The sequence below is a fragment of the Chrysoperla carnea genome, chromosome 1 (assembly GCF_905475395.1).
Source record: "Chrysoperla carnea chromosome 1, inChrCarn1.1, whole genome shotgun sequence".
Lineage (NCBI taxonomy): Eukaryota > Metazoa > Arthropoda > Insecta > Neuroptera > Chrysopidae > Chrysoperla > Chrysoperla carnea.
In genome coordinates this window covers 5,421,226-5,447,817 of record NC_058337.1, presented here as the reverse complement: position 1 = coordinate 5,447,817, position 26,592 = coordinate 5,421,226, and the positions used below count along the sequence as shown (strand labels likewise).

The 26,592-nt window shown below is 30.4% G+C and overlaps 1 protein-coding gene across 1 annotated transcript in view; it reads left to right on the top strand.

Annotated features, from left to right (window-relative positions):
* Positions 1-1,479: 1,479 nt before the first annotated feature.
* Positions 1,480-26,592, top strand: part of LOC123305826 (mannosyl-oligosaccharide alpha-1,2-mannosidase IA-like) — a 255,293-nt gene continuing 230,180 nt past the window's right edge. Inside the window, exon 1 of the mRNA XM_044887661.1 lies at positions 1,480-2,151. Within this exon, the coding sequence (XP_044743596.1) occupies positions 1,564-2,151 (588 nt within the window). The 5' untranslated portion in view covers positions 1,480-1,563. The remainder of the gene's footprint in view (positions 2,152-26,592) is intronic.

Here is a 26,592-nt window from a genome sequence, read left to right as displayed (position 1 = left end):
AATTGAGGTTTTCATTTTTATGATTAAAAAGACTATTTTTTAAATAAAAAGTGAAAAGGTGAGTATCGTCAGTCATAGAGCAATAAAAACTAGTATAAACTAAAAATTATCTGGAGATATTTAGAACAAGAGACGATATTTAAAAAATTACCGATCCAATTATCATAGGAAGTCGATTTTTGACAAATTTCATCAAATTCCGAAACAAATTTGTTTTTATGATCTAATAAGAAGTGATAAAAACAAAAACCGTTTCGTCCGTATGATGTTTCGTCGACTAGTTTCTGAGATATCTGTTAATCGTATATGAAGGAAAGATCGAAAATATGCTGGGTGATATCTCCAGTAGAATCTCTTCGAAATACAAGCCTTCCTTTCAGGATTAACAAATTTTGGAAGTTTTGTTTGATTCTATTTTGAATAAATACTATAGACCCAATAAGTATAAAAATCGAGCCTGGTTGACGATTACTCGACTAATTTCCGAGATATCGTAGAAAATTGTACAAAAAGAATGATTTTCCGAGCGATTTCTTCAGTCGATGTATCTGAAACTTGTCGTTCAATCGCAAAATAAACCAGAAATGGCAGCGGATTTCATGTCTGTGAAATGGATAAGGGTAATTTGGATCTAAAAAACATAAAAATCAATCACTTTTAACGATAAGGCAAATATTTTTCAAGATATCTCTAGAATTGCTTCGAAATAAAAGCTTTTCGTTAAAAATTTTATTTTATCTCAAAAAATTATCATCCAATCGTCAAATGAATCCGATGTCTCTACTTTTCGGATCAAAATTACCTTATAAACCAAGTTTCATCCAATTCCGAAACAAAAATTTCTTGCGATTTTTCTAAATTTTTTCAAAGGAGTTTTTTCTCTTAAGAAAATTGCAAAAAATCGGTAATTTTTTTCATATCCGATTTCCGTAAAACTCATATTCATGAGTAATTTTGACCCAATAAATACAAAAATAATGTCATTTTATTGAAAAGTAAACTGGTTTCTGAGATATCGAAACGTTCAAAATCGTGAACGTGATGTGATTTTCTGAAGCAATTTTTGTTGTCGACATCTCAGAAATTTGTCGTTCAATCGAAAAATCGACCAGATTACCTAATTGTGGAATAGCTAGAATAATTAGGACCTAAAAACATAAAAATCCAGTTCATAAGACGCTTATACGGAAACTTTTTGAGATACATCGGTAATCGCTCCGAAATAAATGAATTTTTGAAATGAAAGAAAATCATTTTGCCTATTTTCAAAATTTTTTTAAAATAAAATACATTTTGAAAGTATCCACCTATTGACAAAAGTCAGAAGTATATAAAACAGATATCTGTAAAACATACAACATTGATAAAAAAAAATGATGCAGCGTTGTGTTATATTTTCTAAATGACGTCAACTGGTCGATAAAACAGAACCGATAAACAACAATTCACATGGTTGTTCAGTACGTTGGTTAATGGCGAAGGTGAATGACGTTTCAACACGTACGGCACGTCAAAAATTATTTATATTTTAGTTTATAATTTTATTTAACAAACATACATAAAATGACGGGAACAGGTATTCTACCAACTTATCAACGTTTTGTAAATGGCATGCCAGTCCCGTCATTTTCCCGACGTTCATTTCGTTCCCGTGAAAAGTATTTTATATTAATTGTATTTTTGACATTTGGTATTGTGTGTTTTGGTACATTATTTTTCTTACCTGAATTACGTAGTTCAAATAATGCTGTAGATAGTGTATATAAAGTGTATAAACATATGCAAAAAGCTGGTCCAGAATTATTAATACCAGCACCACCACAAATGAACGAAGGGGATGCTTTAAAACTGTTACGGCATGATGATAGTTTTAATGAGGATCCTCATGTGGTTGTGGATCGTGAAAAGTTCCGTCAAAAATTAAACGAGGATCCGGAGTTCAAAGTTATTGAACGTCCTAATGTGGTACCATCCATTTCCATGGATGGTGGTGCCGGTGTTATCCATAATGATTTGGATATTTTAAAAGATAGTGGTGTGCTACAAAATGTGACTCTTATCGGTGGTGTTACTATTAAGAATATACCAATGATTGTGGGTGGTGAAACGTCTGATATGGTTCAAGAGCAACGTCGACATAAAATTAAAGAGGTATGTGTTGTTTTGTTTTCAATTGAAACTGGTTATCAAATCTGTGTTGTTGACTTAAGGTGATCCCTTTAAAAATGGCATGTAACAAGTTTTCAAGTCCTGCAATGTCCAATCAAAACAAAATATTGGTTCAAGGTGATTTATATTAAAAATTTTGAGATAGATAGATTAAGTGAAAACAAACAATTGATTGAGTTAACTGTTGAAATACCATGTATATACTGTGTTGATTACACTGTCACATTACACATACATACATGTCACACAAATATACATATAACTGATATACCCATAAAATACTACAATTTGCGCATAATTTGCGCTCTCACGGGTAAACAGTGATGTTTACGAAAAAATGTTTCAAACAAAAGTTGTTTATTTTTTTTATAAGGAACATTTTTTACATTTAAACTTTTGTTCTATCTCTTACGGTTTACAAAATGGGCTCTACGGACACAAGACCCAATTGACCTATGTTGCTTATTTACGAACTTGATGTCACTTTTTACGTCCTCAGCACGCTATAAAAATTTCAGCTTGATATCTCTTTTCGTTTTTGAGTAATCGTATTCTTAGCTACATTTCAAGTGCAAGCTCAGGGTTCAGTACCCGGAACAACTAAAAAATAGGCGAGAACAGCTCAAGCAAAATTAAATGCCATCCTTGATCGAGAAACTCTTAGATGATATGGAAGAGGACTTATGGCAAAAAATGGTCTAAGACTCATGGCGGAAACCAGCTAAGAGGGGCTATCAAAATATAAATTTCCTGAACTGGCCAATGGGCTACATGATCACCAAAAATAACCTGGAGGAATACGTCAATAGACACATACTCTTAAGAGAAGATGGGAAAAACAGCTCAGTACTTGAATATATGTTGACGCCTCTGTCACCCCAACAGAACAACCCCATTCTCAAGAGTCGTTTAGACTGAAGAATAGTTGTAGACGAAAACCGATGCTATAAAAAAGCCAGAAAGGCTCAGAAGCAACATTAAAAAATCAACAATGAATAAAATTCTCTAATAGCCAGGCTACAATTAAATGCATAGCCTCAAAGCAGGTATGGTCAAGGGTAGTCAAGGGTGACTGCTTAGAATTTTTGGACAAGGTCTTTTGCAGGGTCTAGAATGTCTAGGCGATGGAAATGACTTAAAAGCTAGAAATACTTCTAAGCGAAGATTTAGAAAAGGATAATGGGTTTTCAAAGCTTGTCATGCCATTTAATCTAACCTTACTATATAGTAAAAATAGTCTAGGTTCCAGAGTTCCTGGATAGCTTTTGGTGGGCGCTTTTGAATTAGCCAAATAAGACTTTTTTGTCTTACATTATATGCAAATATTATATTTCTCTTACAAAAAAGGGTATAAAAATCACCTCAACCCGTATTATCTCAATTGGTTGAGACCGATTTTGCGAGTTATCGCGCGTAGCTGGATTACAATCTAGTCATGAAAAGTAATCTTATCAGTAGATTAACATGCTATTTTTTTCACTTAAACACCTTAATCTAATCTCTATATATTATAAATGCGAAAGTAAGCATGTTTGTTTGTTACGCTTTCACGCTTAAACTAGCGAATGGTTTTAAATGAAACTGTACAGCAATATTCGCACCGTGCGTGAGTTTTTTTGGAAGCGTTTCCATGGTAACGATACACTACTTTAATTATAGAATTGTATGGATGCATATATAATTGTATGGATTGCATTTATGACTTACATTGAAAATTTAATATTATTGTCTCACAAATTTAAATAAATAATTATGATAATTTACATTTGAAAAATAATATTTGTGCAATTTGATTTCTTATTTTCATAATTTTTAATGCATTAAGTTTAATTAATTAGTGTTTTTCAATAATTTTAATTTGACATTTCTATAACATTAACATGTAAAGAACTGCAAATTAGTAATAACAGCCCCCTTTAACGCCAAAATTTTTCACTGGAAGCGCTGGCATCGATTTTATTGTCCCTACCATGACTATGCACACAACGAATAGCTGATATATCAGAATAACACATGAGATATAATTTATAAATATATATTATCAATCTTTACTTTTAAACCCAGCGAAGCGGGTGGGTATCACTCTAGTCTGGTAATAAAAAACCAATAATATAAAACATAGACTTAAGTTTTGTGCTAGGTAATAAAAGTGGTAAATAAATTTTCTAATTACATAGTTTAAAGAGTTTTAATCATCTATATTTTTCAAGGTTATTATAAATAATTTTTTACGATTTGTAATTAATTTCATTTTGATATCAAGTTCACTTTGAAGTTTTAAACTTAACTGCTGTGTAATTGAATTTAAGTTTCATTTGTGACATTTTATTTAGAGCTAAAAATTTAACTATAACATTAATGGCTGTATATATAAATAATAATTCTTTTTATTATTAGAAACCGGATTTTTATAATTAGTAATTCAAAAATTAAATTTTAATTACCTGTGTAAAGAATATGCGTGAAAAAGTTGGAAGTACATAAATACATCCGCTACCGTGTAACTTAAAGAATTATTCTTTAGGTATTGTAAATGATGTCGAAATTTTCGTTCTTGATATACCAATAGAATATATCTGATACTTCTCGAATGAACTAACGTCTCTCTTTGAGCAGGACCACGATTTTCAATTAACTGACCACTGTTACCTCAATACTAGCAAAAAAAGTAGACTCAATAAAAAAAACTTTTATCAAAAAGAAAACCGACTTCAAAAGAAAAACTTTTCCAAAACAAATTAATATGCACTAAAAAGTAAAAAAATAATTTATAATAAAATGTCGTTAAAATTATTGTTATTTTTGGAGTCAGCCAAGCTAATGTAGCAAACTGTTCTGTCAGAGTTGTTTCCTTGGCTGACACCGGCTCCAAAAAGAACAATAATTTTAACTACATTATATTATAAATTATTTTTTTACTTTTTAGTGCATTTTATTTGTTTTGGAAAAGTTTTTCTTTTGAAGTCGGTTTTCTTTTTGTTAAAAGTGTTTTTTATTTAGTGATTTTTAGTGAATCTGAAGTACACTAACTAATTTGTCACTAAAAAAAGAATCATCGAAATCGGTTGGCGTGATATTGAGTTATTCGTCTCTTGTCGTGCATACTTAATGCAAATTTAATATTTAAATTTATTTTTACGGTTTTCTCATAGATTCCGTTGTTAGAACTGGACCAAAATAAAATGGGACCACACGAGAAGCACGAGCTTTCAAATAGATAAAGAATCAACAAAATTGGTTCACCCAGTCGAAAGTTCTGAGGTAACAAACATAAAAAAAAAACATACAGTCGAATTGATAACCTCCTCCGTTTTTGTTTGAAGTCGGTTAAAAAGGATTTATAAGAGATATTGAAAGAGCATTCAAAATTATTTATGAAAAACTTTTTTCTTTTCTTTGGTAGTGCAATTTCCTTTTAAACCGTTTATTATTCCGAATCTGTTTAGAAGTTTAAACTAGAGTCATTGAATAATCTTCTTTTGTGGTTGATGTGAAATTAGTTCCGCCCTCTCCAGACCTAAAAAAGATTATCCTGATTATAACTGATTAAACAGGATAAAGTGAACTTTGGTTCCTTTATGAATTCCTTTTCACGCGTTTCTTTTTACACTTCTATTGCTCTATCTAAGGACGACCAAGTTTTTTTTACTAATCCTTCCTTTTATAGAGAATCGTGTAGGATTGTTTTTAGTTCCAGCACCATCTTCTTTCAACTTGGTTGCATCCTCGAAAAGTGTACAATCAAAAATCTGGCGTATTATTTACAGTATAACGAGTACCTACAATACTCAAAAATTCAAACGTATTGCAATTTTAATGGAGCGACGATCGTAAATTTATCATATTTTATTTTCGCATTAACGTGACCTACATATTTTTAGTGCATATTTACGTTATTTATTTTTATTTCATGTTATTTAATAAAAAATTTCACCGTATTTCACTTGTCTGTCATAATTCATATAAAATTATTTTATCACTCAGAAAGTGTTTATTCACGTTAAACGATTTTTAACTATCAATATAATTATAACAAGTGAAAACAAACAATTGACTGAGTTAATTGTTGAAATACCATGCATAGTCGTGTTGATTTCTTTATCACATTACACATACAAACATGTGACACATACATAACTGATAATCAAGTATAGTACATATTATAAAATTTCCGCCTAATTAGTGCCCTCACGGGTAAACAGTGATGTTTACGAAAAAATATTTCAAACAAAAGTTGTTTAATTTTTGATAAGGAACATTTTTTATATTTAAACTTTTGTTCTATCTCTAACGGTTTACAAGATGGGTCGTACGGACCCAAGACCCAATTGACCTATGATGCTCATTTACGAACTTGACCTCACTTTTTACGTCCTGAGTACGCTGTAAAAATTTCAGCTCGATATCTTTTTTCGTTTTTGAGTTATCGTGTCCACAGACGGACGGACGGACGGACAACCGGAAATGGACTAATTAGGTGATTTGATGAACACCTATGACAAAATTATTTTCCTAGCATCATTATTTTTAAGCGTTACAAACTTGGGACTAAACTTAATACACTATGTATATTTCATATATACATGGTATAAAAAGTCTATCCTTATGTATTGGGACATTCAAAATTTGTATGGACTCTGTTCTTGTACTACATCGGCTAAAAAGGCCCCAAAAACACAGAAATCCAGCTTATCGCAAACGAAAAGTTGTAATTTTCTCGATTTTTTCAAAAAAGTTGATACTCCAGTATCGATTAACCTCGTAGTTTAACCTATTTTTAACCGACTTCAAACAAAAAAGGCGAAGGTTATTAATTCGACTGTATTTTTTTAATGTCTGTTACCTCAGAACTTTCGACTGGGTGAACCGATTTTGATCATTCTTTATCTATTTGAAACCTGGTGCGTCCCGTGTGGTCCCATTTCATTTTGGTCTAGTTCTGACAACGACATCCATGAGAAAACCATAAAAGTCTTAAATTTGCATTAAGTATGCACGACAAGAGGACGAATAGCTCAATATCACGCCAACCGATTTCGATGATTCTTTTTTTAGTGACAAACTAGTTAGTGCACTTCAGATTCACTAAAAATCACAAAATAAAAAAAACTTAACAAAAAGAAAATCGACTTCAAAGGAAAAACTTTTCCAATACAAATTAATATTCCCTAAAAAATAACGATAATGTAGTTATCTAAAGTGTATCGTGCGTTTTCCTTTGAAGTGTCTACTTCCCTGTGCTATTAGAGCTCCATTGACTTTAGTATTTAGGTCACTGAACGCAGAGAAAATGTTCAATAAAACATGAACTAGAAATATTTCTAATTAGTAACTGAACAAAAATCTAATTATTTAAAAAAAAAAAATTAGTTGTAACTAATTGGTAATTCTAAACTTGTTTGCGGTGTATTAAACTATCAAGTTTTATCAGTGACATATTCAACTGGTAAATGGAATTATAATGTATTTTGGCGTTAATCCAAAACAATTTTATACAATCCATCATTGTGACTCGAGTAGAGGAATCAGAGAATATTAGCATTGGCATTCATGCTTTATAAATAGTGGATTGTTGGTACCAGTCAGTGTATTGGATGTGAAATCATATAATAAGTAGTATATACACATAGAGAGGAAATACACTTATGAGAGATCCCATAGAGGAAATAACCGGGCCAATATTAGTTTATGCCTAGGAACAGAGCGTTGAGCGTTTAGCGTTGAACCAAGGGCGAAAACCAAAAATGACTCTGTCTTAGTGATGAGAACCAAGACCAAAATAAGGTTAATTTGACTGTCTTTATCTTACTCACTTAGGCTTGAACTTTGCTTCTTGTCTTACACATTGGTTTTGATTTTCCTGTTGTAATTATGATATTTCGATACCAAAAATATGAAAATGATAAAAAAATTAAATTTGAATTGTCAATTTTCTTTTTATATACTTCTTTTGTGAAAAATTCATATCGATTCTCTAACTGTTTAACTTATACTGTTTTACATCAGTTTTTGGGAATTATTCCACCCTTGATTTCAAATTACCGTCATACTTCCAGTCTGCCCCCCGCCCCCATTATTTTTTCATAAAAGTACATGCTGTAACAAAAAAACTCCACATGAGTTTAACCCGTTAAGATCCACTCTTTTTCTGGTTAACTTCAACTCCGCCTCCCTTCGAAATCTCCACAAAAGTTCCCGGTTTATAAATAGTGGATGCTTTGACTTAACGTTGCTTTCACACAGTTAGGTTCCACTTTTCTTCCCAGATTTCTACACCCCCCACCTCTATCTCGAAAATGGCCGTACTCAGGAGCATATTTACGACGTCGCAGAAAGCTAGGGTTAATGGATTTTTTGACGCACCATATCCTAGACTAATGGGAATGCGATTAGAAAGCTGTGGTATTATCAAAAGACTCTTCTTGAACATTGATTCATTTCACTTTTTCATCTGCTAACTTGAACCTTCCTACCCTAATAAGCTAAGATTGTAGAGACGCGGAAAGCATTGTAGAGGTGCGCAAAAAGGGATAAGGGTTGCTGGAAAGGAATATAAAATACAAATATGAAGACTGGTTTGGAATAAAATTTCCTCTAATAGCTTATAAACATCATAAACTCGGAAATATCAGGGAAAACTTATATTCTCTATATTTCGTGAAAGTTATTTAATTCGAAAGCTCCATTGATTATTCCCTTTCAAATTAAAGCAGTATGATATGGTATGGTAAGGAGGTTAGCGGGCCATGCTTGAGCATCGCGCCTCGAAGCAATGGTTCAGGCTAGCCAAATAGACCCTTGTACTCTATCCCCGCTACACTTTTCAGTAGCTATTGTAACCAACTGATGTACTGAAACCCAGGATTTGCCTAGCGCTGAGTTTCCTAATTTCTTCTGGTTCGACTATGGCCGGACCAAACCATTACCTTCGCTGCTGTATGAGCGCCGGGCAGTAACAGAGAAAAGTATAAAAATTAAAGCAGTATGATCATATTTAATATTCTTGTCTCTGTGTGTATTTACTTTATGTCACATTTGAATACGAAAGTTTATTTACAATCATTAATTTTCCTTAGCAACTTCTTAACATAAATTTGAATTTGTTTAGAAAAAAGAAAAGAAAATGGTTATTGAAGGTCATGATGAGTGGAATTTCATAAAAAAAAAAAAACCTTTACGGCTTTTTAATTGTTTCAAATGCTCAGACATAGGTACTGTAAAGTTTTCTTTAGACGTCATTATTTTCACAGGTTGATCTCAATGAAGTCTCTGGTTTATCGGAGTAGAAAAGTGATTTAGAATATCCCCAAAGAAAATAATCTAATTGGGTTAGATCTCAACAACAGTCTTGGATGTCTATTAATAGATCCATTACGTGAAATTAAAAAGAAGTTTCATAAATTTGTAGACAAATATTTCTATAATTTGCAAGGTTTTCTCTGGCGTGAGTCTATTTCTTATGAAACAAACTGTCTGCTGTCAAATCGGTTATCAAACAAAATAGTGTTGCCAACTCAAAGATGTGAACCCCTAAAAAAATCACTCTTTATTAGATTCGATTGTAGCTTAAGAAACAACTGGAAGTCAAGACTAAAAAAAGTCGAAGTTCGTCTAGGCTTCGGTCGTTACTTAAAATCCAATTCGAACTTGGGTTCTAGCTTTACTTGAACTGTTCTGCCACCTTCTGCTGAATTTTGCAATGTGCTCGGTCTGTAAGTTTGAAAAACTGTAAATTTTCAAGTGGATACGAAAAATGTAAGAAATTATGGCCCGTAAATTATGCTATGTCCATAAATGTTTCAATAAAGTATGCATGATTAAAGAATTATTACTTCTACTTAGTTAATGTGTCCAAAAATACATTAAAATTACTTAAATTTTTCAATATGCTGCCAAAAAGTTTTTTTAAAACTTGATGTGTGTCATATAAAATGTAATATAAAATGATAGGTGATTCAAGTGAGAGGTTAAATATCATAAAGTTAATATTTGATGTCAATTATTTCCGCTTCACGAATGAAAGTTGATCGTTAAATCAATATTTTTTATTCAACTACTGTATATAAAAATATACCACTATCAGACGAATTTAAACTGATATGTACCGGAAACGGTTTTTTTAAATTGAAATGTTATTTTAAGAAAGATCAGAGTGTTCCAGCTTCTTTTTTCTGCCTGTAGAAAATTGAACGGTATATCAGTTTTGATTAGAAACAAATTTTGTTCCAACAGGAGACAGATGAGAGTTTTTTGTGATAAAGAAGGTATAAATAAGGAATTTTTGGTTTAAAAATTACAATCTTACAACAATAATGAAGCTAGATGAATTAATAATTCGAATTCAGAATGAGACAGCTTCCCATTTCTGCCTTCAGATATCAGGTGCCTGGGGCGGGTGTTAACCAGGGTACTCGAGGTACCTTCGCACCATGTAACAAGCTTGGAATCATTTTCATCACTCCGAATTGTGAATTTAGTATATTTACTGTCATCAATTTATAAAATGCATATTATTTACGCAAATTGCATATTTTAAATCACTACATAGTATAAAACAAAGTCGCTTTCTCTGTCCCTATGTCCCTATGTCCCTTTGTATGCTTAAATCTTTGAAACTACGTAACGGATTTTGATGCGGTTTTTTTTTAATAGATAGAGTGATTCAAGAGGAAGGTTTATATGTATAATAACATCCATTAAATAGTGGAGAAGTACTGCTATTTTTGTAATAAATAGTTAAAAATGTAAAAAGTAAATAAGTAAAAATGTAGTGTATGAATTTAGATATTCCAAAGATAGCAGGAAATCTTCATGGTATAGGGAAGGGGGGATAGTTTTACTCCAAATTTAACGCGTGCGGGCCACGGGCAGTAATAAATAAATCAAAACTACTGGATCGATTTTAATCACATAGGCTATATATTTTATACTCGTGCGAAGCCAGAGCGGGGCGCTATGTTTTTATATACAACGTTCACAGTTTTTCTGTAGTGTATTTAGTATCAGCATTGCACCCGTGCAAAACCAGGGCGGGTCGCTAGTTTCTTATAAATCAATTTAGATCACAAAATTTGACCCTCTAACAAATTGAATGCTGAAAACTGCATTTAAATCCGTCTTACTGTTCAAATTTTCAAACTTCAGTACTTCGTTTCCGCGACTACGGGAAATTTACAGGAATCTGCTATCTAAATTGTGCAACTCGGTGCTACTGAATAGCATGTGTTTGCTTGCTTAAGACTAAAAAAAATGATAAAGTCGTCAGAAATAAAACAGCATTGAATTTAACAAGTGTGAAAATTATTATAAAAAATTTTATGTAATAGAATCGGCCAAACATAAAATTAATGTAAATTTTGTGTGAATATCAACATAAACTATCATGTTTTGTTCATGTTGTACGCATCGCACTATTAACAAACAAGCAAGCGTGTCAAAAAAGGTTTTTTCTTTTTTTTTTCTAAACGTTAAAAGAACAACAGTTCCGTGAAATAAATTTTTTTCACATCAAAAAAATTAAAAATTGAATTCATTTTTTATTTGTTTATCAAAGTTATAAATTTTTTTTATATCTTCTGTACAATCCTCTTCGATAAAATTGAACCAACCTGTTTTGTTATGTGCGTTCATAGGGAAACAGGATATAAATAAATAATTTCAAATTAAGGAAAAATGAAAAATTTTCTGAAATTCTGTTAAAAGTTTAAATTAACTGGTAAAAGTTTCAAGTTCAGTTATCGATATTATTTTGGAAAGATATCAATTTATATTTTCCATTTAGTCCCAGTTAAACGTTGCTTCTTGTGGCTTTTTTAAACTTAAAATTCAACGAAATTAATGCGATAACAGTAATTTTTTCTTAAATCATTCAAATTCATTTAAACTTTTATATTATCATAATTTTTGTTATTTGTCTATTAACAAGTCTCATGAATGTACGACCTTATTGTGTACCTAACCGAAGGATAAATCATGGCTGAATGAAAAATGTTTTACTAGAAAGATTTAGCCTGTCATTTCAATTTTGTATCCATAAATTCTTTCTATAAACGCTTGTGTCGCAAATATTTCGCAAAAACCTTATTTTATTCTAGTTTAAGACTCAAGAATAATCGATTGCTGCCATATTATGGTTCTTTGTCAAACAATCTTGGAGATAAACTTTTATACAAAACATTTGATAAAAACTCTGTTTTTACTTTATTCCGACCCTTCCACAAACCGCTGTTGTATTAAAGCTATCGTTGAAATTTTGACCAGGCTCGGGGTAATTTTTTCAAAGATTATTTGGATTTGGACGGTTCGTTTCAGTTTGATGTAAATTTTTTGTAGAGCTGTGTATTGGCCTTGAATCTTTAAGTATATACTAATTAATTCTGAGTAATTTGTGTGACATCGGGAAAAAGTTATTTATAAGAATCTCACTCCTACTTGAATTTAAATAACTGGTTTCTTTTTTTCTTTTATTTTATGCAATTATCAAATCAAATTATTTCTCCCTTCTAATATTATTTATTCATCACAAATTATTTGCTTCAGTTATGTGATCAATATCAAAAATATAGTGATGTACCGAAATATTAATAAGAAATATAACAAGTAACCGTAAAAACTGTCACTGTATAAGACATATTTTTAAAGAAAGAAATAAAGCACTAAAAACGGGTAAACTGTCGATTTTTTGCGTCTACGAACATTGTGAACACAAGTGATGAGGGAGAAATGAAAAACTTAAAAAACTGGAAACTAAATATCGATGGAAATGAATCTAATTTTGTTACTCGGAGATTTTTGAGGTCACTGAACTCGAATATCACAAAAAAAATGAACCCTGAGGTACCTGGTGCCCTTTTGGAGTTTTACGAGATCGAAACCTGTTAGGTACTCGCTGGTTTTTGGTGGCATCTGAACATGAATATCTCTACGAAAATGGTCCCCGAATTACCTGATGCCCAATTTATTTCGTCCCTGTTTCTTCCGCCCTGAGCATTAGGCATCCCATTTTCCTTCTGATATTTGAGCTCAGCGGCCCCAAAAACCTCCAAGTAACAAAATTAGACTCATTACCATCAATATTCAGTTTCCAATTTTTCCAGGTTTTCATTTCTTCCTCATTAATTTTGTCCCGACCGGCCTTACTGCTAAAAAAGTCAACAGTTCATTCTTTTATTTCCTCGACTGTTTATAAACAAGCTAGAAACGAATTTAATGTAAGTTACGGATTTGACTGGTGGGTTGATTTGGAATTAGCGTACAAATAATCGGAATTTAGGAACAAGAAATTGTTTGAATAGTGTAAAATTCCTGTATATTGAGTAAAGACATTTAAACAGTTATTTCAAAAATATATTAATAATAATAATTCTATAAGCTATGTGTGCTACGACCATTTTATTAGTATGACAGTATTTATAAATGAAACAAAATCTCTTTTGCTTGTGTGATGTCATATATGTAAATACATACAAGGTGTCCCATCAAAAAAGACAAAACATTCGTTGGGATCCTTAAGTCCTTAGACTAATTTTTGTTTTATTTAATCCATCTCTGATTTTTGAGATTTAATCGGTACAAGATATCAAGAATTTAAAATTCTAATTGTCTGTTGTTTTTAGAACGTAAAGAAGATCTGAAAGTAAAAAATATCAAGTTTATTTGATGGCTAATATTCGAGATTTGCTAAAAATCTCTTCAGATTATTGGGCCATCATGTATGATTTTGGAAAATATAATAGAAAAGCATTCGACCAATCGAGAAATAAATCAGATTTTTGTATTTTTTGAATCAAAATTACACTTTAAACTAAGCTTTGTAAAATTCTGAAAAAAAATTCTGGAAAAAAAATCCGAAATTTTCAAAAAAAACTAAAATATTATCAATGTATTTGTTCTGAGTTAAAGAGAGAAAAGGCAAAATAATTGACTGTTTCATTGTTGAGATATAATAATTCAAAGTTAAGCAATTTTGTTGTTGAACAGAAACGACTATAGTTAGCATATTGGTGGTTGAATAGGGGTAACTATATTAACAGCATTTTTTAACAAATCTTTAAATAATGTATGAAAACAGTGTAGTGATACCGTATAAATAAAAATTACACATTATTTCACTACAAGCGTATAAACTCTTACCGTGCGTATAATTTAAAATTTTTATACCATGCATATATGAAATATACTAAGTTTAGTCCCAAGTTTGTAACGCTTAAAAATAATGATGCTAGGAAAAAAATTTTGTCATAGGTGTTCATAAAATCACCTAATTAGTCCATTTCCGGTTGTCCGTCCGTTCGTCCGTCTGTGGACACGATAACTCAAAAACGAAAAAAGATATCGAGCTGAAATTTTTACAGCGTCCTCAGAACGTAAAAAGTGAGGTCAAGTTCGTAAATGAGCATCATAGGTCAATTGGGTCTTGGGTCCGTAGGACCCATCTTGTAAACCGTTAGAGATAGAACAAAAGTTTAAATGTAAAAAATGTTCCTTACCAAAAATTATACAACTTTTGTTTGAAACATTTTTTCGTAAACATCACTGTTTACCCGTGAGGGCGCAAATTAGTCGGAAATTTTATAATATGTACTATACTTGAATATCAGTTATGTATGTGTCACATGTTTGTATGTGTTATGTGATAAAGAAATCAACACTGACTATGCATGGTATTTCAACAATTAACTCAGTCAATTGTTTCTTTTCACTTGTTTTAATTAAAATATTGTAGGAAGAGAAGAAGCACTTTAAAGGAGATGACTATGAATGACAACTAAGACCATTAGTTATGTTTTAATTTTTCATAAATTATTGTAGTTCTACTTTAAGTCCAGGATTGCCGAATGGTAAAATGTTTTCCGAATAGAAAACTAATTTTTATCGCTTTTGGTCTATAAAAATAAAAATTGACGTGACGCTCTGTATATAATGGCAACTGTAGTATTATAAGGGTACAATAAAATATGAAAACCAACAATACAATAAATACAAGAACCCCTTACAGTATATTTCTACTAAAATGTATTTTATTTTCTATATATTCCTTCCCTACCTCATACAACATAATCATATTTTGAAAATACAATGACATGTTTCATTTCCGAATTATGTTTGTTATGTACGATAATAATAGGAGGTAGTGACTGAGTCCTGAGTAGTGCATTTAGTAGTATTCAGTATTCAGTATTCAAGTATTTCTCTGTATATTATAATAACATTTCCCCAAACAGAATTGTAACATTGTTCACATGAATATTGCTAAATAATATAACACCTTATCACCCATTGTTATCATCAAATATGTGGTTCATATCTAACTGTACCTATGTAGTATAGTGATGTACCGAAATTATTTACAAGTTATTTGACAACTAACAGAAGTAATTGCTTAACAGGAGACGATAAGATTTTGAAAAAGGTGTTTTTAAACACGGAATATATTATTTTACTTTGAACTTAAAAAATAAGTTAATAAATTATTAAACTTTCTGAGGAACGACCCATAGACCTTCTTCTAGCTCAATGAATAACTGAGAACTTCCTCTAACTGGGAACTATTCGCTTTACTGGGCAACATCCTCACTTTCACTCCTCCCCGAATATCTCCTTACCCCACTTCGGTATATTTGAAAATATTCGATTATTCATCCCCACTTTCTCGTTCCACGAGAAAGAAGAAGAAGTTGGTTGTATATCTTGTTAATATTTGAGCTTAATTGATGCAAAACTTTTTAAGTTTTTGGAGCACATCCCTTTCAACCCCTTACCTTTACTATATTATGCATATATTATACCGAAAACCTTCCTCTTGAATCGCTCTATCTATTATTAAAAATGCATCAAAATCCGTTTTGTAGTTTTAAAGATCTAAGCATACACAGACAGGGATTTGGGACAGATAGACGGAAGCGACTTTGTTTTATACTATGTATTGATATCTCATTTTGCTATGTGACAACAGACAGATATATCCCCCACGGATCGTTAGTTTAGGCCATCCTGTGCAATAGCCAATTTAAAAATTGATTGCCGAAAATTATTTGTAAAAGCTTCAATATTAAATTTTTTGTTTAATTTTCCACACTCTTCTTTTTTGTTTTCTACTCGGCAGAGGTAACATTTTGTGCTAGCTACAAATAATTATAGTTAAAATTGAATCGTTCACAGCGCGAAAATAAAAAACCGTGAATTTTCGTGATTTGCTCTGGAAATAACCTACAAAATCGTATTCAGTCTATGTTATTCGATAGATTGTTTTATTCTCTACAACTTTCTCATTTAACTTAACATTTTTTATGTTCTGCATCTGTTGGAAAAACGCTATCTTTCTTATAATTGTATTTTCTTCCCAACCAAATTTTTGGCTTCTCGCTTTAGGGCATTATAATTGAGTTACTTCCTGCACTACATGAAAACTGAACAATATCGAAAACTGAACCTTTTATCATGTCATATTTGTAACAATTCATGTTTGACCGATTTCATTTTTTACATATCGGTATTTACATATCTTTCTACTAAAAAACAATTTGATTGTATATGAAAAGTTGGGTGGGGGAAGGCTATACGTATATGGTGTATGTATGTATTTGCCTGTATGCGTTTCATATACCGTAATACTATTAGACCGAGGGAAGTAGTTACAGGAAAATGGGATCAAAAATTTTTACTGATTTAAATTCCTGATATTGTGTTGGTGTAACCATTTCTTTATCAAAATTTTATCAGTATTTTTCAAGGCAGGAGTAATTAAAAATTTTTATTCGACTGTGGGAAGTATTTAATGTTTTTGATGGCCGTGATTGATTTATAAAGTCACGATCTTTGGGCTTTGTCACGGAACAATCAACATCAATAAATATTTAATACTAATGTAACGAGTCTCGTATTGTGGGTGGGTTTGAAGGTCTTTTCTTGTAATTAAGTCTGAATTCGAAGGAAGCTGTCTGAATGACAAAACTAGAATGTATTTTCTCTGAAAGCGACATATTTGAAAGTGTGTTCTTATGGATGCTTTGGAAATAAGAGAACAGTTCCATACGGACAGTCATTGTGGATGGTTGACGCAACAGTTCAATGTGAACAGTATTTGTGGAATTATTGATAAATATATTAAGGATGTACGAACGCTAGGGCAATTTTGGATAAAAGGGATGATTTTTTTTATACGAAATTTGACTAAGTTCAAATTAATTTTGAAAATTTTAGGGGGCCCGAATATTTAAATAAATAAATGGCCATAGAATAACCGTACTAAAATCACCATTTTCTTGTGTGTCTGATTTAGCATTGTAAATTTATAACTTATACCAAAGAAAATAATACTAGACGGGAATTCTACTCCAGGTCAAATAGTTTGTGGAAAGATCGACTACTAGTGTTTCAGTTATTACCGTTTTCGAGATACGTACAAAGAAAGGTATTTTTTTTAATTTGTCCCCATGCGCCTAGACTATAATATTTATATTTATATTACACCTATTATCATAATAATATTGTTGTAGTATTAAATTTTAGTATCCAAGTGAAATCTAAGTCAACCGTTCGGTTCGTTGTTGGTTTGTAGTAAAACTTCATACTTTATGTGTACATGATCGTCCGTCGTCGGTATTGGCACAATGACCTCTCTCACTTTCCCCACCACCGTGAACGCATACTTACTTACTCTCTTTAACAAATTTTTTTTTTTGTAAGTGTACTCATCGTACATATATGAGTTGATGTTGCATATATTTTGTATAAACAATTATTTTATTGTATTGTTTTTAATGTGAAAAGTACCGTAATTTATTTATTCAGTTTTAGTTTTTTTTGTAGGGAAACATGTAGTGCCTGGAATCAAAATTTACATTTATATCCGATTTTACAGTCGCTAGGAAGAATGTTGAGAAATTAACAAGAGATTCAAATCAATTTTCTAAGTTTTTAGTTCATTTAATCCAAAATCAAAAAACGATTTTACGGGTCGCAAATCTAGGAAATAATCTTTTGTTAATCCCTTCATGTCCTTGCTAGCTACTGAAATAAGTATTAAAAGAAAGCGTGATTTATGTATTTTTAAAGCCTTTTTTTATGTATCTTTAAATAAATAATAGAGACTATTTTGTTTATGGCACTGTTATTCCTTAACACTATCTTTTTCGAGAATTTAAATATCAAACAATTATAGATAAAAACTTGTAAGCCAAAAACATCATAATGTACCATGGTTCACATCAATTAATGTACATTGAATCACCGTCTCTGATTGTGTAATATAATCCTTACAGCTTATATTATAAAGAAAATCATCATGCAATCTTCAAGTTTCTCTTAAAGGGATTCTCTTTTGTGAGCGGCTAGTAATACCTCCAACCATTCTTTAACCCTACTTTTATTTAAAAATAGGAACCTTCAACAAAATAAGAACTTGTAAAATTTACTGCGTCTCAATTATCATGTATCCGTAGTACAAGATGTTGCTTGATCCGAGGTTCATCATGGTGCGTCTTTTCTAACTTAACTTTCTTGACATTTGATAATAAAATACACACCAATAAGTAGTGATTTAATTGGAATGTGATTTAGATAGATTGATTTCAAAGTACAAAAGTTTACTGGTAAATAAATGCATGATATAAGCAAAATTTTGTACTTTGAAACATTGAAATATTAAAAGTTATTTACACTTTAATTTTAAATCAAATTTAATTAAAAAATACTTTTTAAAGAACAAGTTTTTATTGTACTAAAAAGTAGAAAATTACTATATTACACATTTAGGGAGCAAAAGTAAAGAATGCCTCAGATCTCATGTTCATTGTCATGATATCTGAGACATTCTTTATTTGCTCCCGTGGTGAGCATACTAGTTTTCTGCTCGACGTAGGCGGATGCGGCAACCTCGTTTAGCGCAGCGGAATGACTATCATTCAAATTAAACGTGTATGCAAAATTTCTGCTCAATCGGTTGAGAATAATTGCTTTAAAAGTATACAGATGTAAGATTTAATCCGAACAAACCTACAAATATTGCAAGTGTACGCACAAAATTTTGATATAGGTGCTCATAGAATGACCTAATTAGTCCATTTCCCGTTGTCTGTCCGCCCGTCCGTCCAATAACTCAAAAACGAAAAAAGATATCAAGCTAAAATTTTTACAGCGTACTCAGGACGTAAAAAGTGAAGTCGAGTTCATAAATGAGCATCATAGGTCAATTGGGTCATTGGTCCGTAGGATCCATCTTGTAAACCGTTAGAGATAGAACAAAAGTTAAATGTAAAAAATGTTCCTTATCAAAAATTAAACAACTTTTGTTTGAAATATTTTTTCGTAAACATCACTGTTTACCCGTGAGGGCGCCAATTAGGCGGAAATTTTATAGTATGTACCATACTTGAATATCAGTTATGTATCACATGTATGTATGTGTTATGTGATAAAGAAATCAACACTGACTATGCATGGTATTTCAACAATTAATTCAGTCAATTGTTTTTTTTCACTTGTTAGTAACTAAACTTTGTCTTCGTATAATTGTCATTTTAATGATAGTAATTTTTGTAATGAACCAAGTATTAATTTACACTTTTGGCACTACATCTTACCCTACTGTTTATATCATTTCAAAGACGATGAAGTTCTTTTCTATCTAGAGTGTTAATTGATATCATCATGTGCTTACTTTATCTACCTGGTGATGAGTTGGATATTATTTAATCGTTCTTTTTTTTCTATTTGTATTTTTTTGAGGTTTTTAATTATCTTTTGCAAAGTAATTAATATTTTTTATTTAATTATTGTTTTACAAAAATTTGTTTAAAATTTATCATTTGGTTGTTATATGAGCGGTATTATGAATCTGATTTTTGAATTTTTTTGGGTCAGAATTAATCTTTATGTTGAGTTTTATCTCCGAAATAAAGACTACTTTATGATTTTTTCGATTTCTTCAAACGAGTATGTTCCTTTAAGAAAATTTGACATACATATATATCAAATTTTTTTGTTTCTAATTTCGATAACATATTGAATCAGGAGCCTAAATGGCCGAGCGGTCTAAGGCGTTTGCCTTTGGCTGTTTGCCCATTTAGACTTAGGTTGCGGGTTCGAATCCAGGCAGCGGCAGTGTGAACAATTTATAATTAATGGGAGTGCAGAATTGATCACATTGTTATTATTATTATTATTATTATATTGAATCAGGTAATTTTAATACAAAAAATATTGAAATAGGGTTAATTTGATGATTGAGTCTTCTGGATCTTTAACATAATAAAATCCAGAAACAGAGATATTGCCCAATACGTGCTTTTTGCTGGAGTAAAATTATGCACAAAGTTAGAATATTGCTGCGCCATTTTAATGAAAAAAATCATTTTCAACTTTTTCGTTCTATTGCAATAAAAATCGACTTTATAGAAACTCCTTTAATATTTCGAGGATGATTTAAATGAGGGCCCTATTTTTCTCTCAGTGGCATCGTTTTTGCTGATTCTAAATTTAAAAAAATAAACTTTATACTACCATGATGTAAATAATTTAATGATACGAATGAGGTGGTATTTTATTTATAAAAAAGAGATGATTTTTTAAAAATTATCTACTGTTTTGTTTGTAGTATCTCCTGTTATGTAAGCGATAAGAATTAAAAAATAAATAGTAGCAAATTCAACAAAAATAATACAAATATAAAGCTTTGTTTACAATTACTAGAAAGGCATAAAGATAACGTTTTATTGTATTTTAATCAAGCAAAACATTTTAGTTTGTACGAAATAAAAATATGAGTTGGCGTAGTTGGGGTACGTCGTGACTACATAAAACTCACGGCCGCAAACTACATACCACTTAATATTTTCAGGGCACACTAACTTCTGTTTGATTAAAAAACAATAAAACCTTATCTTTATGGCTTTAAAAACTCACGCCGTACAAAATGCGAAAAGAACAATATTAGGTGTCTCAATTTAAGCTCTATACCATATAATACGATTATGAGCCTACATTGCCGACCGGTCTAAGGCGTTTGGCTTCGTCTGTTTGTCCATTTAGACTTAGGTTGCGGGTTCGAATCCAGGCAGCGGGAGTGTGAACAATTATGATTAACGAGGGCGGTAGAATTGATCACATTGTCGTCGCTTGGATAAGAACGAAGTAACCGACTCCACCCACATCAAATTGTAATTGTAAATATTTTTGTAATTAAATAAATAAAGATTAACAAATAATGGTGTGGGTGGCCTCAGTTATAGACGTATATGTCAGAGAAACGGAGGTTAAACCCCATTATTATGATTATATAATACATACTATGCAATTTGCGCTCTCACGGGTAAACAGTGTTGTTTTCAAACAATTGCTTCAAACAAAAGTTGTTTGTTTTTTTATAAGGAACATTTTTTACATTTGTTGTATCTCTTACGATTTATCGCAGATCTAATTGACGTGTGTTGCTAATTTACAAACTCAAACTCACTTGTTTTGAGTGGTAACTCAATATGTCTTTTGTTTATGAGTTATCGAGATGACAGAATGGGCTGATATTTTATGAAAACCTACCATACCAAAATATTGTTTGTAGCTTCAATATTTCTAAGCATTACAAACTTGGGACTAAACTTAATATACTCTGATATCTTTTACATATCGAGTTAGTTTACAAATTGTGCAAAATTTCACTTGAAACAGTCACTACATTAGTGACAAATTACATCTCTCAGGAGAATAATTACGATTAGCTGATTCACACTTAATGAAGACTACATCGAAACTACATTTTTCATTCGTTATGTTTCGTGAGAGTAAATTTTTCTTTTAGTAAAATATGGAAATATTTCGTGAATCTGTATCACGTTCTATAAAAATATGTAAAATAGCATGCATGTAATTCGACCTTTAGTTTAAATATTGAATGTGTATGAGTGACCTTCAATATTCACAGTATTTATCATAATCCAAATGTGAAATCAGGCAAGACATATCATGACATGGCTTTGGAATTTGCGTTTGAACATGCGTCATATCTCGAAATAATTCGGCATAATATTATTCACGTAATCAACGCATATTTTGGACAAACATTCAACGAAATATTTTAGATTGTAGAGGGGATGAACGGGTTTCGGTATTGTTCGCCATGTCTAGACATTTTTTGCTTTGACTAATTTCTATTTAGTATGGAATACAAATATTATATTTAGTGTAATCATTTTGAAATTAAAATTAGATTTATGGTTATCTCTGATATGTGATGTGAAGCGCGAACTAAAACCAATCTCATTTCAATATTTTTATTTTTAATATTTGTGTGAATATTTTAATTAATATTTTATTTTTATAAATAAATATATATTTAATTGATTTTTATATATATCATTGTAATCTTTTAATCGATATTATTAATTATAGATTCCAGACTTAAAATTCAATGCAGAAAACTATTAAAATATCGAAATAATCAAAACTCGTTTGATAGACTTTAGACGTCTCAACTAGACAATTTTAAAAACGGAGAAATAGAAGTTTTTCGATTCCTGACTATTTGGGACTATTATATGTACATTGTTTTCTTTGGCGACGTTGTTTAAGGTTTAAAAATATATCGCATATCTTTATATTTATTGTTTTTTTTTGTTTTCCGAGTAATAAAATAAGATAATATTTGCATTAAAATGTTTTCCATATATTGATATATTTGCACAAATGTTTAGATTCTATTTTAGAACAGTGCTAGGGAATGAATTTTAGTTATGAAATAAAAACAAAGTGCAAGGTCATTGCAAAACAATAATGAATGCTTAATTATTAGTTATAAAATATAATATTCTTATGTTTAAATTCATTATATAGAGGATACTAGTGGGTATTGAGTATGGAAGTCCCGGTTTTGTAAGAAAAAAAAACATATTGGTTTTTATTGAGAAATCTCAAAAAACGGCATATTTTGAAAGTTATTGTTAATTTTCACTTAGGGTTGAAATTTTTTTACCTTTTTTCCAAATTTGATGATGAATTTTGTTATAACTTCTTGAATGTAGACTTAAAAATAAGAATACAATTTTCGTTATCTGCCTTCTGAAATATTGAAAAAAGAATAATAAAAAAAAATTTTCAATATTTTAAGGATGTATGAGCATGACAACAATGTTTGATTTAAAGGCTCAAAATTTGTTTGTAGGTAGTCTTTTACTCAAAGAATATGTGGTTAAAATTTCAGCTTAGGTATCCGTGCAAATTTTTAAGAAAAAAGTCATTAAAAATCGATATAAAATACATTGGCTCTTATGGAGGAATCTCAAAAAACGACATATTTTGGAAGTTTTTGATAATTTTCATTTGGAATGAATGAAAACAAATTTTAAAAAAACTTTTTAATAGAAAGTAAACATATTAGCAATGAATTAGAAAAGAAAAAAACTAAGTGTCACCGTCCATATAAGGGATGTAAGAGCAGGGTAGATTATGGGTTGAAATTATTTTTATCTTATTTTCAACTTTGATGATGAATTTTGTTATAACTTCATGAATGTAGACGAAAAATAAGAATAAAATTTTTCGATATGTGTCTTGGTTTTCGAAATATCGAAAGCTAAATAATTAAACAAAATTTTCAATTTTCGATATTTTGAAAATTAAGCCAGATATCGAAAAATTTTATTCTTACTTTTCGTCTTATATCGTCAAGTAATAATATAAATTTATCATCAAAATTGAAAATATCTATTTTTAAATTTGTGCCCCCACTACCATGCTCATACATCCTTAAGTTATACAAAAACGTTTAACTTTGATAATTTGATCTAAAATGGGACTATCATATGACGTTAAATTTCTGTGTGGTTTTAGCCAATAGCCAATAACTCTGAATGGCCGTTATACCTACTCAACACCGTCTGGTGTCTGTTTGATAAGTCTATACAAGCTAATTATTACAAATAAAATGTATAACTACATTTTCAAATATAATAAATTTAATTGTTTTTTAAGTATGCTTTGTTATATCTACCCAAGCCCAACAATAATGTTAATTAAAATTGATTATATGGCAACATTTATATTACTACGATAATTACACCTAATCAAATTTTCATTATTCCTCCATATCATTATAGTTCTGTTGTATAGATAACTGATAATAATGTGGAAGCGCTGTACTGCAGCAGAATGTTTGAATTGCTACATGGATAATATCGACTATTTTTATGTTACTTTGTTTTTTGTACGAGGGGTAATTATTTTTCGAAAATTATTTGTTTAATATTTAAAAAATTCTAAAACTGTTCAATTGTACTCGTTATGAAAAAAACCGCAGATAAAAAACTATGTTTACAGCAGTGGTTTTGGTAAATACAAAATTGATAACATTTTGAACTAAGAAGCAAATAAAAAAAAATTTTAAGTAATAGAATTTGTGCAATACATTTACTTTTTAAAAATTTGCAATCTTTCAGTTTCTACCAGCATATCAGTAGAAACAGAAGCAAAGGATGGCTGTACTTATTATTTTTAAAGGAATTTTAGTTGTTGTTCTATTTCTAACGGTTTACAAGACTGACCTATGTTGCTTATTTACGAACTCAACTTCACTTTTTACGCCCTGAGCACGCCATAAAAGTTTCAGGTTAGGACTACTAGGGGGATTTTATGAACACCTATATCAAAATTTTGTTCGTATAATCAAAATGTTTAAGCGTTATAAACTTGGGATTAAAATTTAGATACTTTGATATATATTTCATGTATACAGGGTATAAAATTTCATAAGAATATGTAAATGATTAAATTTACAATATTTTACGAACAAGTATTATTTACCAGTTTTATAAAAATCTGGGGCGATTAGCATCCCGGTCAAAGGCCAAAGGAGATTCTTGAAAATTGGGACATCTGGTAATAATAATTGTGTTGCATTTTGGACTACTGTAAAAAGGGGGTGGCTTTTTTAAAGTCAGTCTAAAAGTGCAAATAAAAATGTTAAAAATATTTTTTATTGAAATTAACACAATAAAATCTATTTTATTATGAAAACCCCTCCGAGAGCGATGAGCCAAAATTGAGCACAATATCTCATACTTAAGTTGACATTTTTTTAAGCAACATTCCTCCGAAGCGTGCCGTGTCAAAATTCAGTAGTGTTTTTAGTTAAGTGAAATGTGTGATAATGAAATCATAAGTGAAGTTATGAAGCTGTTTGAAATAACTCATTGTGTCATATCACATAAATAATAGCTGTCCCTGACATTTTAATATGATAACCCAATTTGTTTAGTTGTTAAACAACTTTTGTTCCTAAAACCCATACAAATTCATTTGAAAGTAATTTGATTTGTTTGATGTCCAATTCATTAATAATATTCAGTAGTAAGTTTTTGACCTCCTAATAATTGATTTCCTTTTCTGGCTGATGGCGCCATATACCTACTTTTTATTTATTTAAATTATTCAATATTTTGATCATTTAACCTTTGCAAAAAAACCCCACGATTTCGATAATTTTGTATTAATTTAGCTCTAACGGTACAATTAATGAAAGTGCTATTGAAATATTCTTCAAAATTTGGCTAAAGAGAATTGATAGAATAAATTTTTAAACTAATTCCTAGGCTTTTTAATGTTCTTGAACAGGGACAAAAAGTATTTTGAGTAAAATTTGAAGTTGAAATTTCGACATAAATTATCATTGTGGAGCTTCCTTAAATTCATTTTTGGTTCGATACATTTCGCATTAACCAAATTATAACAAACTTTTAATGATTTCTTCGTGCTACGGTTTTTGGTTTGACTTGGACAGTAACGTTCAAGACGGTACTCACAAATTCTATATTTTACACGGTAAGAAATGTATGTCGTTAATTACAATGCTGGTATGGTATAGAGACAGATACTATAGTATCTATGTTAGCATAAGTATGAAAAGAATGACCCAAAATTAGTGGGTTTCAAAAAAACTTCCAATAAGATCGGATCAAAATTGCCTGTGTTATTTAAAAAAATCGAATTTTTGAAGTTGATGACGTTATCAAAATTCAAAATATTTAATTTTGCTCTATTACATCGGAATTTTATCCAATTTTGATAAACCAAGTATGTAATTCTACTTAATTTGGGCCATACTTTTCAAATTTATGATCAAAAATAACCTAGCTCTATTAGATTTTAAGAATGTGGAGGTCTTGTCCCGGAATTAAGCACATAAGTGATAACTAGCGAAAAACTGACATCACAGCTGCAAAGAAAAAAATGTGACTTTATGAAGCCAAATGAATAATAAATTTATTACATAATTGAATCAATTATTTTGTTTAATTCTAAACATGAAACAAAAAAAGAATGAATAAACAATATAGTTTAATTACATGTTTTAAAAATTATGATTTTTGATTATGTTAAATAAATTATTTACTCAAAAATAAAAACATGCAAATTTATTTTATTAGCTTGCAATTA